General features: G+C 39.7%; 1 protein-coding gene across 6 annotated transcripts in view; it reads right to left on the reverse strand.

Annotated features, from left to right (window-relative positions):
• The window catches only part of ADGRG6 (adhesion G protein-coupled receptor G6), a 171,860-nt gene that overhangs the window by 75,952 nt on the left and 75,226 nt on the right, over window positions 1-20,682 (reverse strand). For 4 of the 6 annotated variants that reach the window (XM_025200309.1, XM_025200307.1, XM_006020665.3 and 1 more), the window contains exons 5-7: window positions 14,881-14,949; window positions 7,407-7,490; window positions 1,354-1,439 (exon numbers count right to left, since the gene is read on the reverse strand). In XM_025200309.1, coding sequence (XP_025056094.1) covers window positions 1,354-1,439; window positions 7,407-7,490; window positions 14,881-14,949 — 239 coding nt within the window. The remainder of the gene's footprint in view (window positions 1-1,353; window positions 1,440-7,406; window positions 7,491-14,880; window positions 14,950-20,682) is intronic. The other 2 variants (XM_025200310.1, XM_025200311.1) reach the window with 2 other exon arrangements.

Genomic DNA, 20,682 nt, shown 5'->3' on the forward strand with positions numbered 1-20,682 from the left:
TGCTGCAATTAACAAATGTACCTTCTAGGTTTTATGACAAATGTAGAAATCGTGCATGGTTCCACATATATATCAAATTCTGGTCTATAGATTGCTGGTGGTACTGCTTTCTCTAAATTCTAAAATCTAATGCTATTACCAGGCAAAAATTAAGTGTAATACTTTTAGAATATTATTTTTCCATGTAAGTGCCTGCCATGAGGAACTGCAAATGAGATAAGTACTCCTTGCCCTTGTGAATGAAAGAGAGAGGAAGCTTCTGTATTAAAACCTGGCATGTAATGAAGAAGTTCACAAGTTCCTTATCCAGAGGGCCCATGAATTCATTTAAAAACAAACAAACAAATTAATCGCATTGCCTCAAAGACTGATACAACTGCAGGGAATCCCAGTTGCTAACCTTAGAGCTAAAGACTGGTGAAGTACATAATGATGGAGTAGGGTACAAAAACCTTGATTTTAAAGTGTTTATTTTAAATGAGCACTACTTGCTGTTATTTTTATTTCTGTTCAAGAGGAACATATCCAAAAGTGCCTATATAACTTAGGCAAAATTTCATCAGTGACTTGAAAGCCCAATCACCCATTTAATTTAATGGGTGATTTAGGTGCTTGAGTGCTTTCAAAATCCCACTATTTAAGGGAGGGTTGCCCAAATTCTCAACGTCTTGGAGCTGCATCCCTGCAGGCCATGCACCCCTGGGCCACACACCATGCAGACTCTCTTGCTGTGTTCCTCCTTCCCTCAACACACAGGCTCCCCTGCCTCTGTGGTCTCCCCTGTTGCATGAGCTGCCTCAGGGTTCCACCACGGCTCAGGCCACCTTGATCCCAGAAACCGAGGGACTTCGGGACATGCCACCTCACATACATGGGTGGGGACAGGAAGCACAAGCCAGAAGAGGGAGGGGGCATCCAGAGGCTCCAGGAAGCAACAGCAAGAGCAATGGCAGGAGCACCCAAGAGGGAGCCTGGGAGCTGCAAGTTAACTCCTTGTGGGCTGCAAGCAGTTCACAGCCTGCTAGATGGACAGGCCAGATCTAAAAAAACTTTCGAAATATCTGGCTCTGAGTGCCCAAGTCATTTAAGAAAACAGAATTTACAGTTCTCTCTTAGAAAAAATTTACTCATAAAGCTATATAGTTCAAACAAGGATCAAGACCCTTCCATCTTTCCCCTCCTGTAATAGGCACTGTGCAAAGAAGTAGCATAAAGAAAAATACTATTCTATAGAGCTCACACTAGCCTTGCAGGATTGTTTGATGTACCTCTTTCTTCCAATTCTTTCAGACTGATGAAATCTGTTGGACAAATTCATTCAGGTACTACTCCATTAATAGAAACTCAACTTACCCATTTTGCCACCACATTCTGTACTTCTGACTTTGAGTCAATGTTGGAACTGTAGACAGTAATAGAAATCCTGTAGAACAGCCCACCTGTCCATTAAACATGGTATTACAAAAGTTAGAAATATTGAATATAGTTTATGACTTATTGTCAATTCTTTATTGTCAATTTTTCTCAATTTCTCTATTTTTTACTGTCTTGAAAGATATTGGAACCCACATTCTGGGGCACATAAAACTCTTGAGTTTGTAGTCTCATTGTGTGTGTGTATCATGTATATACACATTAGAGTATACATAACACTTCATATACCATGTGTTTTATATCAGCATATACAAACATATACGTATATAGTGCTGCATTATGTATACTTCATATATTACATATATTAATATATACTCATATAGTCTATATATAGGATAGCATGCTTATAGAAGCATATATGAGTGTCATATGTGAATAAAATCATCTCAATGTAGGATATATATACAAAAAATAAACATTTATACATACATTTTATAAACTAGTGCTAAATAGTTTCACACTAACCACCAGATGGTGACCCAAAGCAAGATGCAGTCAGACTAGCAAAGCGTTACTTTACATTTGTCATCACTCTCAGGAAACTAGAGAACAACAGCAGGCAAAAATGAAAAGTGCTTCACTTTCCCCCGGTTAAAGGAAAGGTATTTGTTACTATCTTCAGAATATTGATTACAGAAAATTCTTCTTATAAAAAGATAACTGATGTAAAACCACCAAAAACCACTGAGAAAATCTGGGGGCGGGGAGTGAAAATTCCAAATATATAAGTTTAAGTTTAAACAGGACTGGATTTTTTCCTATGCTATTCAGATTTTCCAAAGTTTTCCCAGTTAAATTTGAGCTTGATCTTTGGTTTTTCAAAATTTAAATCCTCCCACATCATAAAAATATAAGTACTATAAATGAAAAAGAAAATCTAAACTAAATTAAAAATAAAATAAAAAATACTGGATATTGGGGCTGTAGGTGGTGGGGGAGGGGATAGTAAATAGATGATCATCAGTTATCCCTGTAGTCTCCTGAGAGCTTTGCTGGTTAGTAGCTAGGAAGACAGCAATGGAAGACCCTATATTATTAATGGAATATGCTATGTTTAAAGTTGTATCTGAAAGATGTTACAAATTCCCTACTACTGTTAAATTACTATTCTATAGTCTTATACTACATGAAGCTATGTATAAGCACTAAATCCAGGTATTTCTATATCAAATTCTATATCTACAAACTGCATATCTAGCAGATGAGATGATTTTTTCTACATCTAGCTTAATGCCTTGACATACTGTATTTGGCCTCAGGTCCACATGGGCAGTTCAAGTCAGCGAAGGAGTTACATAAACAAGATAAAATTGATTTGGGAGAGCTGGTAAGTAGGTTCAGTGGTGTATAAGGGGTGGAGTTTTGGCTTGCTGAAGCAGATAAATTGGCTAAGGAATTTGCATGCGCTGAAATGGATGACTGATGGTACTTTACTGGAGAAGCTGAAATTTGGGACTGCAAAACAGAATGATGGATGCTTGCTGCTCCATTAATCATTAGAGTGTAGTTTAAGATGTTCTCACTGTCATGAATAATAGTCCCAAGGTGTGGAGATGACAGAAATATTGTACTAGTTAAGTCTGAAATTCTTGTTGGTTCCAAAACAGAAGAAAGATTGGCTAATTTTCCATAACCAGCATAGTCTTCAAAAGTCTGAGGTATTGTTTGTAGTTGCAAATCAGAGACATGAATATTACTAGTGGTCAAAGAAGACATTCCTTTTTGAATAAACTGTTCAGTGTGCTTGTTAAAAGAACTGTATACCTCCCACTTTGATTCTCCTCTTGAGAACCCCAGTTCAGTATTTGATGTAGCACTTCTGGAGTTCACATCATCATAGATCATTCCCATTTGTGCTGTTTGAGAAGATGTCAGAATGCTGTCTCCATCTTCAACAGATTTTTGTCCTAGAATAGTCAGGTGACTTTTAATTCCTACATTCTGTAGATAACTCAAGCTTGGAGACATTTGGTCAAAGTAATTTGGAAGGTCTTGTGACAGTGGAGGTGTAGAAAAGACAAATGCTGTGGAGTAACTGTTAGGAGATATTCTAGACCTGATTTTTTGTTCTGAATGAAGATGATGTGTTGTTTCTAAAGACAATGGCATTATGAAGGAGTTAGAACTTGGTGAACTGTAAGTGTCTGAAAAATCAAGTTCCAAATCTGTCTGAGCATTGTTTTTTTCATGTTCTATAACTGTTGTCCCTGAAGTGCTTTCCATGATGGTTTGTAATACTGATGGCACTTTGGCTTCATCACTAACTGAACTCAGAGCTGATTTGTTGGCCATGCAGGAAGTATGGTTGTTCCTTGTACATGAAGGTTGGACTGTTGTGTGTGCGTGAAGGATTGAAGCAAATGTCTGTCTGTGTTGCTGGAAGGCCATATTAACTTGATTGTCATGTACACTTTCATCCCAAGTTTTCATAGTTAAACTAGTTAAAATGTTTGTGAAAATTGTTTGTGCAATATCAGTGGTAGTGGTCTGTAAGTGTATGAAAGGTTTGCTTGAAGATGTTTCCAGTGAAGGGAAAGGAGAATCAAATGAAAATGTATCACTTGCAAACACATTAATGTTAGAAGAAACAGCCATTATTGATTTTAACTCTGATGCTGTCCTTTCAGCCCTTTTTGAAATCTTTAGTGAAGGAATCACAACCACTGAACTTGAGCTTTCCATAGTCAAAGATGGCACAGAGCTAGCAAAGTTCACTTCTTTTATTACATAACCTGATACGTTAATGGTGGTAGTTTGTATAGGAATACTATCAAGTTCAGTTGGGGAACTGACAAATGGCAGTCTCTCTGTTGGGGAAAGAAGTGGTTTATTAAATAAGAATGACCCCCTTTCTGCAGGTTCCCCAGAAAACCGAGGAGTCTCTTGTTTGAAATGGTAATACATGGTCCAGTAATTTCCTAATAAAGAAGGAGCAATATCTACATACTGTGTTGGAACAACCATGTGTCCTTGTTTCAAGGAGTTTCTCCTGTTGTCTGACTCTTGTGTGGAAATAACAGAATCGTCCTGTAGGTTATCATTATGAATTGCATTTAAATTATCCTCCAGTATTTCAATTCCAGGAATCTCATTTGGTTTCCTTTGCAAATTTGTCAAGGGTTTTAAAGAATGAGGCATATAATTGATATTGTAAATACCTGTGTTGAGTTCAAATTCTTGTTCTGGAGATGACTTGTCATTTTGCTCTTTTGGCAACTTGGTCAAAGGTCTAACTGGAAACAAGTCATTTTTCAAATATTCATTATTAAAGGATTCTTGATAAACAGATACAGTAGTAACAGCATGTTGAGATTCTGAACTTGTCTTGCTTGTTCCTAGTAAGAGTAATGGCCACTTCACTAATTCTGTGCTGTGTTCAATTGTTAGAAGAATGTGTGACTGGACATCAGGCATGACTTCAGTATGTACTTCTTGCATATTTTGGAAGAAATGAGATGGAGTTGATGGTTGTGACTGTTTGGGGGTTAAGTTTGTATGGTCCACTGAATGTTGTTCCTTAGAATATTTAGCTCTTGTAGACTGCAATTCATCATTTAATGCTGGTATATATGGGCCATTCCTAAACGGATCTTCTATAATTCTCGTAGTGGGTAGTAGGTGAGTATTTGAAAGAGTAAATTTTGGTAAGTCCAGCCTACTTTTCTGATACATCAACTCCTGAGTAGAAGAAACAAATAAATTAGACTGGGAATGATAGTTTTCTTTTGGAATGTCAGGAGTGACATGATGATATGAAGTGGCTTTGCTCCACCAAGTTGAGGATTCCAAAACTCCATGTGTGCTTTCATGTATGAAAGAGGAAAAGATCCACAGGGATTCTTTTGTATGTCCATTAAGGGCATTTTTACTAACTGGAGACTGGAATGCTGACTCAGAGTTAGGATACAGATACTCCAGTGCATTAGGCAAAGTCCATGTCAGTTCTGCACCAAAATTTCCAGTCTGCAACGGAGGAACTACTACATTCTTGGAATAATCTGTACTTATAGGAGTTGTCAGAATTTGTTCTATATCATGAGTCTCACTTAGGAAACTGCTAGGATTATTTGAAATACTCTTACTGATTGACAGATTCATGGTAATATTATGTTCTATGCCTATATTTTCTTTAAAAGGAACCAAGCTACCAACTTCAGGCTCCCCAGAAGCAGGCGATGTGGCCTCAAAAGTATAGAGAGGGAACAAGTTGTACATATTTTTTCTCTCTGGGTTTTGTTCCTCAGCTGATGGACTTTTACTGGGATGGAGAGGCCTTTGTCTCACTGGCCAAATAATTGGTGTTGAGATAATTCCTATGTTTTTGACCCCTTTTATTTTAGAATCTTGCTGCCCTTGTAGTAGTGGATGGGAGCTGTCTGCTGAATTTCTCTTCATTCTGAAGATAACTGCAGCAGGAACTCTGAATTCCTGCAGGTCTATGTGTAGTCAGCCACAGAGTTAATGAATAGAAAGAGAAAACATTATTTGTGTAATCTTCCTGACTCTTCTTAAGTCAGGCATCAAGCTTAGTGTATTTGCTTATAATAAGTCTAAATTTTGGCTCATTGTCTCTTAGTCTTCCCGCTTTGGGAACTCATTGAGAGTTTCAAAGCCACCCAGAAAACTGGAACATTCAGTTCATATTAATGGTAGCGGAGCATTCAGTTTCCTCAGAAGTCTCTGAAACAACTCTGTTTTATTCTAATTAGGGTAACTGTTTGGTATGAACATCTAGAGATTAGCTTCATAAATAGTAACTAAGCACCCATTGACATAAGTGACTCAATACTTTTGGGATTTGGCTTCTTGCTTTTAAATTATGGTCAAGTACTAAACAAAAGGAATAGAGCAGTATAAATGGATGCATTTGTTAAAAGCACATAAACATTGATTTAATCCTCTGGAGTCTGCTGAAAGTGAAATCCTCACAGAAATGGAATTTTGAGTTATTTTGTAAGCTTTTACAGAAAATCAGCAATGCCACTGTATTATAGCTTCTTGACAAAATGTTAAAAGAAATTTCTATTTTCCAGTATGCTGCTAATAGCTTCATTAGTTATCATTCATTCCCACTCCCTTCTCTCCCCGATCTTTCTGAATTAAGTGCATCATACTGGTGCTGTTAGTATTTCCCTTAATACAACCAGATTCATCCCACCTTTAAGTAAATGGAAAAATTCCTATTGGAAGTGGAAGCTATTGTCATTTCCTCCTGAAAGTTACTAGTGGGGAATAGGCCATTCCAAAGTTCTACCAGCTTATTTGAAAAAGTGGTAGCTACATGGCACCTGAACAGTAGGGGTGTTAATATGTTCAAATCACGCGACTATTCTTCTCCCGTTCTTTTAAAATATTTTTCTGGGCTCTTTGTTCTTTGAAGATTAGTAAATGAACCATATAATCAATGTGTGAACTGAAATGTAGCAATATGACCCTTTTTGCAAGAAATATGCAAACTTGCTAAAACCGCGGTAAGCAACATACAGCTTGGGGGTTGGATCTGGTCTGTGAAGAGGTTGGATTTGGCCAGTAAAGGTCCCAGTAAAACAGGGTGTCAAATCTTTCCACAGAGCACCCCCTCTGCAGCAATCCTTGATGCTCTTTTGCATCTATACTTACCCTCACTACAGAATTTGCCCCTTTCCATTGCTGCTGAGGTAGGGATTGGAGGGGAGTGTAAGTCCAAGTGGGTGGGTATGCTGGGGAGTAAAGACTTACAGACCACAGCAGCAAAAGGCTACTAACCCCTGTGCTAAAGCAATACTCTACTCTAGTTTATATCACTTTTATATAGATGGCTTCAGTGGTGTTATTCCTGATTTATGCTCACATAGGTATAATCAGAATCAAGGCCAGTATGTCAACTTTGACTTTTATATTACTGGAAAAAGGAAACATAACAACAAACCTTAAAACACAAGAAACTTTCTCTAGATATAGTACAAGGAAAAACGTAATTCAGGATTTCTTACCATTGTTTGGCTTATCGGTTCTATTAGTATCGGGCATGTTAGTGGTGACAGTGGGTGGTGTAGGAGTAGTAGCATTTACAGTAGCTGGTAATAAAGATGAGAAAGAGGTGAACTTGGATGAAACATGAATGTTAATGAGGTAAGGCAAACTGGGAATAATGCATGATAACATATATATACACACAGTGAATGAATCCATGTACTTAAACGGCTGTACATGCTGTATACACACACACTAATTTCCATATAAAGTGATGGACATAAATGAACTGACATGAGTTCCGATCCTGAAACCTTTTACTTTCATTAACTTCAGTGGGAATTTTACCAGTGCAAGGGTTGCAAGATCACAAACTTCACAATCCTTAGATCCAACAGCTGTGCAAAGGCCAGAAAATAAATCATACAACTTCTAAGACACATAAACTAAGAACATGAGCTTGTGAAAAAATAACTGTCTCTACTCAGGGACTAAGGATGAAGAACAAATGTGAAAAGAACACACCCATGTAAGGATTCAATTAAGTACACTGAGGGCTGTATAATGAACAGAATTAAAATCAGACTTTAAATACTTGTAAGGAATATATTTTCAAAGCTTCACATAGGATCTTAACTGACATTAATATGCGTCCCCCACCCCGCACAGTGCTTAAAAAATTTACCACAAGTACTAGCTCAAATGCGTTTTCTGTGAAGTGGAGGCAAGATATATAGCTGAAAATTCTTCCTGGAATGAACAGGATTATACACATGAAAGATGAGGGAAAAAAAAGGAAAAAAAGAAAAAAAAAAGACCCAAAAACCCCACATGCTACTAAGTTTAAATAAGAGTAGTTTTGGGGGAAAAAGGAACTTTATTAAGTAGTTCCCATGGAACATCTACCCAAGATGAACTGATGAACACCTTTTTACTGGAAGACTGTTTCTACAATGTGAGGACTTACACATCATGGGGCACATCTACATGTCACTCTATGGTGGCGTAGCACTGTTCTATGTCACTATACGGTGCACTATGGCAATGTAGCGATCACGTGGGTCTATATGTGATCGGCAGCTACATCGCTGTAGCAGCCCGCTCCCCTGTTTTACTGCGTGGCTTTGGTGGCATAGTGGTGAAATCTAACCATGCGCTGTGTGCATGGCACAGTATGGACAGTTATTATGCCGTGCTTTAGTACTTCCAAAAGGAAGTACTAAAGCTCAGCACAATAGCAATGCTGCTGTACATCAATGTGAAGACACGCCCACTGTCTTGCATGCTCTTGTTTGAAAAAAATATTTTGCCAACAATCATATTTTAAAGGTTAAAAACTGTATTTCAAAGATGTTTTTGTTTGTTTTTAGTTTCATTATGATACTGTTTTTGCTATAAACTTCTCTAATTTTGGGGGGGTGGGAGAGTAAATCTTTTAATTTATTTGTTTTTATTTTGTTTAAACAAAATACAGGAAACAACTTAAAATTTGAATGTAAAGATGATATATTTTCAACCATTTGTATGACCAATAGATAGTTTATTTAGCCAAGTCAACAAAAGCAGTACTGCTGGAAAAATGGGGAAAAATATCCTAGAGTATCTGGTCCTTTTATCATGGTAAATGTTCCTATAGGAATCTAACATCTTTAATCCATATAAAAGGAATCAGTTATGTGTGTTCAAAATTTTGCCTTCTAAGATTCTTTTGAAATAAGTTCCTTAAAAAAAAAGCCTGTTTCAGATCTGAAAAGGGCCAAACTATTCAAAGTATAGTACTCCATGATAATTAAAAACAGATGACCAGTCTTACATGGGTGGGAACAGGAGATGGTGATAGTGTTTAATAGACCATTCTGGCGTCAATTATTCCCTATCAAACTTAAATCACTTGCAGCCCATGGTGATGGTTTTTTATAAGTTAGAAGATTGCATTCTGTGAGGCTATTTCTGAACTAAGTTTCAGGGTTTACTTATTGGAGGTGAGCAGCACTCAGAGTGAAATGTGTATGACCCTAGAAGTAGAAGTTTAATAAACCTTGACACAGAAAGAAGTGCCAAGGCCTCAAAAGCCCAGATGAAGATGGCAAATGCTGTAGGAGTCAGAAACTGCTGGAAATCAGGCTTAGTGTATGTTATACAGTGAGAAGGAACACTGTTTCCTTTTGAGTTAATGAGTAACCTACTATAATGATTACTACCATAATGATATATAATTTTCATTGTCATCTTAATGTTGGCTATAATGCTGTCCCATGAAGTCTTACAGGTGAGCTGTAATCTAGAACAAATTGGTTTGATCCATTTTCTCTTCTGCCCTTAGTTTGGGGACAACAACCATCACAGTATTCTTTAGTATCCAATCATACTAGAATGGCTTGCAATAACTGGTCTTTATGAATAATAGCTTCATTCTAGGAGCATGATTAGAAGAAGGAAAAGTTGAGCAAAAAGGCAGCACAAAAAGAACAAAATTTTACTAACCTATACCCAGATGCCTTAGGCACATGATACCCAATATTTACGGACCTACCTAATTCACAGATGCTACCTTTGTATTTTGTGATCCCGGCATGGTGTTGGGGGCCAATTTTGTGGTAGAGCATGGTGGCCACCCCATGCCTCTGATTGGATGAGGAGCAGGACTTCTTGAGCCCTTTGCCTCAAACACAGGCAAGGGAGGGGCCCTTCCGCCTCTCCCTGGAGACTGACAAATGGCCATCTGTCAACCTCTGGAGAGCGGTGGGACTTCCAGGGCCCCTTGACCAATAAGAGGCATGGGAGGCCCCTCTGGTCATCTCTGGAGATGGCCATCTGTCAACCACTGGGGAGAGTTTCCAGGACCCCTCAGCTAATCTCCCACATCACCCTCCGCTCTCCTTCCCGCCCATGCTCCAGAAAGCCAGGGCTTCCCACACTTTTCTGTTTAGAGCTGCCTTCCTCCCCCCCCAGCTGACTCGCTGCTGTTTTACTGTTTTTTCATGGTCCCCATGCTTTTTCAAAGGGACTGGGATTTTTCACTGGGGGACCTACCAAATTTGCAGAATTCCCTACTAATACTAAAGTGAAAGTATAGCCTTAGCTCACTGAAGTGATGACATTAATGTTATAAGACTAGTTTAATATGGAGGACTCTAACCTCTAAGAAAAAAAAAACATCTTAGCCATGAGGCTCATCCCACTGTTTTCATTTTAATACATAGTCCAAGGGCCTGGGAAGTAGCAACACAGAGCAATTTTAAACTGAAAAGTAACTACAAAATAATGGGGCTGTCTTATGCAAAATATCTGTTTTCCAGGTATATGCTGAGATGCATGCTTAAAGTTTCCTAATTCCTAATCTCACATGGCACACCTTTTGCCTGAATGATATTCAATGTGCAGAACCCATTGATTCTTTCAAACAATGGTGGTGGTAGTGGTGCCCCTCATATTTTGCACCATAGCTTCAAATCCCTATTTTCCATTTCCTAACAGAGTGTCTTAATCTCCTGGCTTAATCTCCACTTTGAATAAGGTGAGGGGAAAGTGATCCTTTACCCTCTTTTTGAGCTAGACAAGTAGGCAGAAAAGAGTTCAAGAGTTAGGAGGATGGAAGAAGAAAACGGAAATGGAAGACTGATTCTGTAGCCCAGTGAAGAAGGCACTCCTCGGGGCAGGGGGGGGGTCCTGTTATCTGCTACCAGTTATTTTTATTTTTTAATTTTTAACAGGTGCTTGTCTAATGGGACATGCCAGGGGTGGATCTAGGTGGCTACAATAGTGCAGTTGCACTGTACTTTAATTCTTGCTCTACTCAAACTTGAAAACTGCCTGAAGAGGCAGTGGCATTTCTATTCAGGGAATACTGAGTGAGGCAATGGACTTCATGGCTTTTTATAATCTACCTGATTTCTGCTAATCTCTATAAAGACTGCACAGGTCCCTCTCTCCTTTCTAATCGCCTTGATGTTCCACCATGCAAACTATCCTATTTTTTGCAATTTTGCTGTCTTTCAGCAATTCTTCATAATGTCTCTCTTCTATTTCACAGTCCTACAGACTGTTTTTAGCTCTATGTAAAAAGTTTAACTCTGATGTAGTGATATTAGTCAGGTTTAGAAATGACTGACAGGGACGTATTGGAGGTACTATCAAGACTCTCAAGGAGCACTCTCTACATGAGATGCACACTGCACAGTTGACTAAGCAGCTGCACAGTAAATGTCATCTATTCGTGCACCTCTATTAGGCTGGAGTAAACTAATTTACTCTGCAGCAGGACAGTACTTGTAAATACAACTACCATCTTTCTGCAGAGTAAAAATCTCCATAGCAGTGCATATGTAGACACTTCTGAGACTCACAAGGGCATGAGGGTGCTTTAGGGCAGGGGGTGCCTGCCAGCTAGTCCTACGCTGAAGCTCCCTTGTACTCCAGCCAGACCATCTGCAGAAAATTGATTGGGGGAGCAGCCTCAGGCTGGCAGGCTGACCCTCTGGACTCCCTGCCAGCTAGGGCTGCTCTAACCTGGCTCAAAGTGCTGCGCTCCTGGGCACATGTTCAAATGTCAATACACTCCAGAGATTACTGCTCCTGGGCACACATTCAAACAGTGTGCCTGGGAGCAATAAACTCTAGAGCAATAAACTCCGGAGTTTATTGCTTCACTTTAATTGCATGTGTAGATGCCCAACAAGACTACATTTTGTTTACAAATTTGAGTAAGAAAGGTACATTTAATTATAATGACTATAGGGATAATGACACCATCATTGGGCTATACTGATCCTTTTTTTCTTGCTTAGTTTATTGTGTTATTTAAATTTAATATATAATCAATCACATTAGTGCATATTCTAATAAATTTATATTTGTTTTTGCTTTGCTCTTAAATGGAATAATATAGCTGTTGGCCCCTACCATCTTAGTAAAGCTTCTAGTTTTAACTGGAGAAAAATGTATGTCATTACTTGTGAAGATGCACCACATTGTGCGCACCCCCCTTTTCAAAATCTTAGATCTGTCTATAGTAAATGCATAAACACTCTTTAGAACTGGCTGTTTGTCCCCTTAGCCTGAGAAGTACCTAGAACCCATAGCTCCCACTCCCTAGGTAAATAAGCTAACCACCAAAGATCCTGTGCTAAAGCTGAGCAGAATCTCTACTTTTCAAGAATGAAAGTTGATGTGAACCTTGTGTTTTGTGCTTGCATTGTGAATGCTGCTTGTAAGGTGAGCTGGTTGCTCTGAATGCTGAGATGACAGATGTGTCTGAAGAACAGCCCTCAGTCGGACACATTGAACAAACTTTAGTTTAAGTGCCCCCGCTGCCATTTTTTTCAGTGTAGGGATGCTGATAAACAAGACACTGGAGACTGCTGGAACACGGCAATTATCACGCTCCAGCAGACTTGATTAATTGTAAAAGTAATTACAGCATGTTGGAGCAGCCTTGCTGCTTATGTATAGGCATCCTTAAGCTCTGAGGAGTGGGCATTCTAGCTCTGTGTCTAGCATTGTCAGTTGGCAGTTCTAAACCACCTCCTTGCACATTGCCTGCATGTTATTTTCTCCATGAACTATATGACAGTCTTAGATGCCTAACCCTATTGATTCAGATTGCATGTGTAGGGCAAAGGTTCCTTGTTTTTTTGTGTCTCAATGTCTAAAGTCTCTTATAGGCACTGCTTCAAACAGGCCTTAAGGTTTTTTTACTCCTTTGAGTAAGGCAGGGACAAAATAAATAAACGATGCTATAGCTTCACGGCTATAGATCTATTAACTAGGTCCCAAGCAGTTACATTGGACTGAACATAACGAAGAAAAGAGAGCTCTCCTTGTGAATGTGATTTGAATGTTCAGAACCTTAATTAACTGGTGATGATGGACAAAAAGAAAAAATGGAAATCCAAACCCATCCTCAGAACCCAAAGTAAATTTTCAGTGCTGGCAGGCAGATGCATACACAATTCTGATTCACAGTAAACTGAACAGAGTTTTGGCAACACTGGGCAATAAACACAGAAAGCCACAAGGTTATTTTAAGAGTCACTTTTCAGAGTAAGACTGCACATCAAGAATCAACGTTCTGGGACTGAGAATAAATTGCCATGCTGACTGTGAACAAATCTCTTGGCATGTTTCTGAAAGAGTAGGGTAGCACCCTTGTATTCAGATTTTCATAATCCTTTTATTACAGTTGTGTGAGAGATTCTTTCGAGTTCACAATGGTTACTTAAGCTGTTGCTCTAGTATCTAACTGATAATTTCAAAGTACCTTTGCTATAATAAGTAATGAAGATGCTATTTTAAATAAAATTCTGGACATAATTGGCATTTTCCCATAAATAGAGACCTTAGGATCTAGACTTCAGTTTATACTTAGTCTGAAATACATTAAGTATACTATGCTTCAGAAACTTGGCTCAAATGAACTAGAAATTCTGAGTCAAGCGCTGAAATTCCATTGTAGCCTTTGAACTGGTTTTCCACCAGCAATACATTTTCCCTTTTGTTGTTAAGCTAAACCTTTTATTTTCAAACTTGTTTTAGAAAGAGTTCCTTGGATCTTCATTTGGTTTATCTAATTTAGTTTTCTTTCCCTCCTGCTTCTGTCCCTCATCCCTTATCTTTTTGGTTTTATCATTTGAAATGATTAAATAGAATTGCTGCAGTTCCCACTTGTATGAAAATTTTGCAAACAAGCATTAGCTTAGTAGAACGGTCTGGGTTTACAAATGCATTGACCCTGCTAACATAAAGGATTTGAGCAGAATTCAAACCATTGACCAAAGCTGCATGACTGACCCGGTGTGAATCTCGGCATATAATCTTACAGGTGTTATTCATATGACATACATGAGCATAAGTCTGCAGAGGTCACCCATTTCTACTGAAAACTGTATTCAAGTTCATTTAGCATTTCAAGAGATCTAATACCATGGTTCCTATTATGAATGGTAAGTCATGTGGATTACTAGTGACTGTGACTAGTGACTACAGTGCACAAGAAAATGGAGACCAAATGTCTCACCATCAATTATTGCACTGTTTTATTTTATTAATTATTATTAATGGACTTTGCATTTTGATGGCATCTTTCACATCAGTCTGCTGAAAACACACAAATTGTGGAATTGCATCTGCTTGTTTTTTATTTAAAGCCTACTCCCATTCTGTTCTGTTTATTATTTTACCCTTAAAATGTGCAGGAGGGAAAAAGAAGAGAAAAGAAATGAAACCAGTCCATCCATCCAAGAGCATGTGACTGTTAGGTTTTGACATAATGAAGACTTTTTGGAAATGTATTATCAAGCGTGTGATCACATTCTTTCCACACACTGTGTGTACAGTACACCCACAAATCCGGTGAGGCTAAAAAATTCTTTTCTTTGCTCATTTTTTTTCTAGGCTTCTGCCTGAAAAAAATAGTAAAAGTACAATGAAATGAAAATGAGAGAACAAGAGAGATCAGTTAAAGCTGAATCTGTAGGGATATCTTTCATGTCTTACCTTGGCAAAGGCTTCCCAGGTTTGCACAACTGGTTGGTTCAGTTGTAGGTGTGGGAACTAAGTACGAGCCTTCAGAATAAGAAAAGATAAATCATTACAAAGGCTTTGCACGTGATACCTAAGACCATCATGTCTCAAAATACATTAAGGCATGCAGTGACATCTCTGTTCTGATCTATTCCTGTGGGAAACCTGATATGCCATTTTGCTCGTAGGCCTAATGCACTGCCATTCAGCTTTGATGCTAAGGAATCCAGGAAAGCCCCTTTGGCTTGCAAATTACAGTCATATCTAATGTCTAAATCTCCTCCCATGTCTTTTAAAATTTCCATTGGCTTTAGCTACACAACACCCCTGAAAACCGAAATGCACTGTGTGCACCAAAAACTTTAGGGGCTAGTCTGGCTTTAGTGCCCATGAAGGGTTAGAAAATTGTAACATACTGGAGATCCGATCTCATCTGGAGTCATACAGTCTACAAAATCATCTTGTGAGATACCAAGGAGATCAGCTCTTATACACCAGGTGTAAACATGAGTAATGTTTTGCTATGTGCATATGATGAACGGGGAAATCTTTTAAATACATGTATTAACTGAATTATTCATAATGATACATACATATATTGTTGCTTAGAAATTCAACTAACAGAGGAAGCACCGAGAAGGCTGCCTTAATTAGTCTTTGCTTATCCCTGTGCATCAGATGCATATGCAGATGCTTTTGCACGTTATTTTGAAAATAATAAAGCCATACAGAATGGCTTTTTCTGGCTCTGCTGGGATAGTTGCATTCTTGGCACTAACTCCACCACTTCAAAATCATATTGCTTCAAAGAGCATGAAGCATTACATCTGTCAATGAAAATTAGAGAGACCCATCAGCCTACTTTTACAGTGCAGGATATATTAACTGAGACACAAGGTCAGGATGGAGCCAAAGGCCCTAAGTCAGCAGCCCTGAATTAAACAACAATGCAGCAGGATGAGTATTGCTGCATGGGGATCTGAGGGAAGAAATGGCCAGAATTAAAAATGCCTTACCATGTGCTGACATTAAAGCTCAGTTTTTTTTTTCCAAGAAATAGATTGAATCTTATGGAATACTGCAAATATATTTGCTAATACTAAAAGACTAATAAAAAATGTTGCTGAAAGCAGATTTACTATTGGCTCTGTATGTGACATTTATTGCTCATTAAAAGGAGGTATAATGATCGGGAGGTAACTACATTTTGGATTCCTGCACTATGTGCAACTTACTTTGACATACCTGTACTAGTTTTAAACTACCTAGCTCAGGCACTGATACAAGTATATGGTACACCTAAAATTCAACTAGTGCTATGGTACAGTAGTAAAATGGCAAGCTTGGTTAGATTTCTTTGGGATAAAGGTGTACACACACACACACACACACACACACACGGGGCATGTCTACACAAGATGTTTACCGCGGAATTGCCTAATTAGCTTTGCAGTAAATGTCTCAGTGTCTATACATACAGGGCTATTGGGTTGGAGTAAAGTAATAAACGCCACTGAAAGTTAGTACTTGTAAATACAAGCACTATGCTATGGTGGAGTTTTTTACTCCACAGCAATGCACATGTAGATGCTGACAGGGCTGTTTGGGGCCTGCCAGCTAGACCCACACTGTAACACCCTTGTGTCCCAGCCAGTCCCTCCATAGCACTTTGAACTGAGTTGGAGCAGCTCCGGGCTGGCAGCTGATCCCCTGGGTTCTCTGCCAGTCAGGGCTATTATACAGTTGGTCCAATAAAAAATCCCACATAAAATCCATGCCCCTCATAAATTTCTTGGACCATCATGGCTGCAACAACACTCCGACCCTGCTAAAAACCTGGAGTCAGTCAGTTACCTTGCTACTTTGTGAGAAGTTATATTTATTTTATAGAATAACTTTGTTACAAAAAACACAAAAGAACAAACCTGACACTTCTCACAGGTAGATGTGTTTAAAAATGTGAAACTAGGGTGTTAGTTCTATGAAAACAGCATTACGTTACTTACTGGGTGCATCTACACATGCACTTTACTGTGGAGTTGACTCATTAGCTCCGCAGTAAAACATCACCATCTACACATGCGGTGCTATTAAGATGGAGTACATTAATTAACTCTACTGTAGAATAGTACTGTTCAAGACAAATATTATCCTACAGCAGAGTTATTTAGTGTACTGAAATGGAAGTGTAGATGGTGACAGGGGCTGGCTGGGGCACAAGGTTGCTACTGTGTGGAGGCTGTCTGCCAGCTAGCCCACACTGAAGTGCCCTTGTACCCCAGCCAGCCCCTCTGCAACACTGAATTGGGGTGGAGCAGCTGACCCCCAGGCCCTCCTGCCAGCCAGGGCTACTCCACCCTGGCTCAGTGTGCTATGATCCCAGGCGCACGTGTAATCGCTGCACCCGGGAGCAATAAATTCTGGCATGAAGTATGATAGAGTTTATTCAGGCACATTAATAGTATGTGTAGACATGCCCACTGGTAGTTAGTGCCATATATTTGTATACTGCTCTCAGATCAATAAAAATAAGGTCCACACTCCAAGCCCAATTAGACTAAAATACATTTTTTTAAGCTTATTTGGTTGTTAAATTGTATCTCTTATAACCTTGCTGTTCTCCTAGAAGCACTCAGCACTTGAAATTGCATGCATGTGGTGTGGAGTTAGTAAAAGATCAACATTTTAAAAGTATATTAAAGTCGTAAGGGAGCATGAAGGCTGTGAAGGAAAAGGCAATATTAGATATATAGAAAATATTATTGTCATGGAGAGGCAATTGTGTTATATAGTGGTGGCTGTTTGTTAAATTATATAACTGTCAGCCTGTGGCCTCAGCATGACCAGTGTGGCTGCCCATCTAAGCCTGCCACCCTTCAGGCTGGTCACCCAGCTGGTCACCCAGGCTGTCAAATCTGGCCTGAAGCCTCCAGCAGGGCCTAACCCTCTGCCAACTCCCTGGCACCAGAGTGGTGAGCTGGGGTCAGCTGACTGCACTTTCCTCATATCTCTCTCTGACCCAGAACAGGAAGTGTCTGGGAACAGGGCTTTACCTGACTCTCGAATGCATTGCTGTTCCCTTTGGCTTGTTCTCTGACTCCACCTATACTGCTTGATCTCCCACCTTCTCGACCCAGCTTGCTCTCTTAATTTGATCTCTGCCTGATCTCCCAGCTTTTTGACTTCTAGTCTCTGCTCTCAGACTGACCTCCTGGCTTTCTGAACCTGCCTATACTTGAATTGTGTACACCTTTTGCCCCTGGTCAGCACCTTAATCCCCAAGTGGCCCCAAATCTGGGCACCCATGACTTAGTGTGACAATAATTGTGTGTGTGTGTTTCATAGCTGTGTGATTTCAATATTATCAACATAATAATTATTTTGACCTTTTGAATTTTTTTCCACATAAAAAATCTTGTTAGAATCAATGTTTCCACTGAATGATTTGACTCTAATGAAGTTTCATTTTCCAATGGAGAGAGATTCTTCCAGAAAAATTCAACCAGCTCATATGCATATACACTAGCCCTAGGACATATACAGGTTGTTCAGGTGGCCTTTAGGAGGACCAACCCATGTCCAGACCATAGACCTTTTGATTCCTTTTTGCCCTGGATCTGAAGAAACAAACCCTAGTATTCTAAAATATGACAATATTTTCACTGAATGATTTTATTCAGGCTAATGAGATCTGTGTGATGGTCCATGAAGCATAGACATGGACACACACAAGATTTAGCATGATTTACCTGAAGTATAAACCTCAAGTGGAGAGTATACAAGGCTGTTAAACTGGTTTCTATCTTTCTGGAACAGTTCAAAAGTATACCTGGAAAATCTAGTACTATTTTGAACCAGTTCAGTTTATGAGTAGAAACCATTGGGATTCCTTAAGATGGGTCATGGTAGTATACCAGGCATCCCACACTACATCATTTCTTACTCTTTCTATCTCTCTACTGCTGCAACTGGCTGCTCTGGTACATAGGCAGAACTCTACTGCTCCCTCTTTTCCCTCTAGTTGGTACGTTTTATCTGTGAACTTCCTCACCGTGTTTGTTCAATAAAAGCTATCTTTCAAACAATCACCTGTGTCCTCATTTCATATTCAACCACAGCCCATTATCATGCTGAACCCACAGGAATCAAAAAGCATGGGTCCATGCCCTCCCCCAGATCAGGCAAGCACATTGCAGACTTTGGTCATCTGCAGACTACTGTAGTTTAGTAGTTAGTTACTGATGTTTACTGAACTCATGTTTCGGAAAGGAAGGAAAGCAGAAATGAAAGTGCCCCAGCTCCAGGTTAACCACCTCCTCACATCTCCGAGCATGGGTAAAGTATTTCCTTCCCGTTCACCATTGTGAATGGTGCTGAGCTGGGTGCTTACTCCCACAGTACTTCACACAATTATGAATTGGTTCCTAGTCCACAACATTTGTTATGTATGTCCATACCCTTTTAGAATCATACAGCAAAAGGATAAGTAGAGATGGAAACACGAAGCAATAGCAGTTCTCAGAATAAAAGGGCTGGACATCTTTATAGTCGTTCTATTTCTGCAACACCATTAAATGGTTATAGGGATGTGGTACACAGGACTGATGAACTGGACCCGAGCAAGCTTTGCTTTAATCAACCTAGCCATTATGCTTTCCCTCAGAAGACAAGGGCCCTCCTCCAGGTTCTTTTTTCTCCTTCCCTTTAATTACATGAATTTCATTGGCTCTCCTCCTAATCCCCATGGCCTTCTAAGCATGAAGGTTTTTTGTAATATCTTGGACCACTGCTGGCATGCCAGAGCAGCTTCACCAGAACTTGCAGAAGACTACATCTTTACCACCATATTATCTAAACATCCTCTGAACAGGATTAGCTGAAATGGCAATGAAAATGTCTGAGAGTTCTGTATGCATTACAGTTTTGACTGTTGTACCAGTTCCCCAGTCTAGGAGCTGATCCTCTAAACACTTAGTTATGTATTTAAGCCAGATTCTCTGATGTATTACAGCATCTTTGCAGCTGCTCTAAGTCAAGTTGCAGTGGGGGAAGGTCCTAAGAACTGGAAAGGCAGACCCAGCTCTTCAATGGTTCTCATACATCTCAGCACTGAACAGAACTCTGACACAGGAAAGAACAGAGGCTGTATACCTTTAGCACATTAGTAGTCCATTATCTACTCAAGGACTTAAATTTAAGCACATTCCTAAGTACTTGCAGGACCAGGGCCTATCCTGAATCCCTTCAGGTTAAGAACTCTGTCATTACAGAAACACGTTAACTATGCATAACTCTAGCTATAGGCCGCATGTAGATGAAACAAGAGGCGTGTCTGCATACTTTAAAGTGGGCTAAATGCTTTTGCACCGCTTTAATGGTGTCAGTGTTTGCACGCATCAGTGGTGTATTGTGCATTAATTCCAACCGCTGTAGGAAATGCGGTGGCATAATGCATCTTAAATGACTCGGGGTGCAGCAAACTAAAAGTCCTTTGAGGAGTTTTAGTTTGCTGCCCTACAATTGCAGAGTGAAGCACCCGGCTCCGTGCAGCTCAGGGGCTCTGCAGGAAGCCCTGCAGGCAGCCTAACAGCAGCCCAGGAAAGCAGGTTCCGCCCAAGAAAAGCAGCGAGCCTGATCTTTTTTTTCCCCCCTGGTGCCTGCTTGCCTGCCTGAGCTGCGCAGGGGGTGCTTCCCTCCACTGCAGTGCTCCCTGTGACTGCCGGAGCCAGGTGCCTGCAGGTGGGTGCTGCCTGTGGGGGGGCGCAGAGGGAAGCC

Source organism: Alligator sinensis, unplaced genomic scaffold (assembly GCF_000455745.1).
Source record: "Alligator sinensis unplaced genomic scaffold, ASM45574v1 scaffold542_1, whole genome shotgun sequence".
NCBI classification, from domain to species: Eukaryota; Metazoa; Chordata; order Crocodylia; family Alligatoridae; genus Alligator; species Alligator sinensis.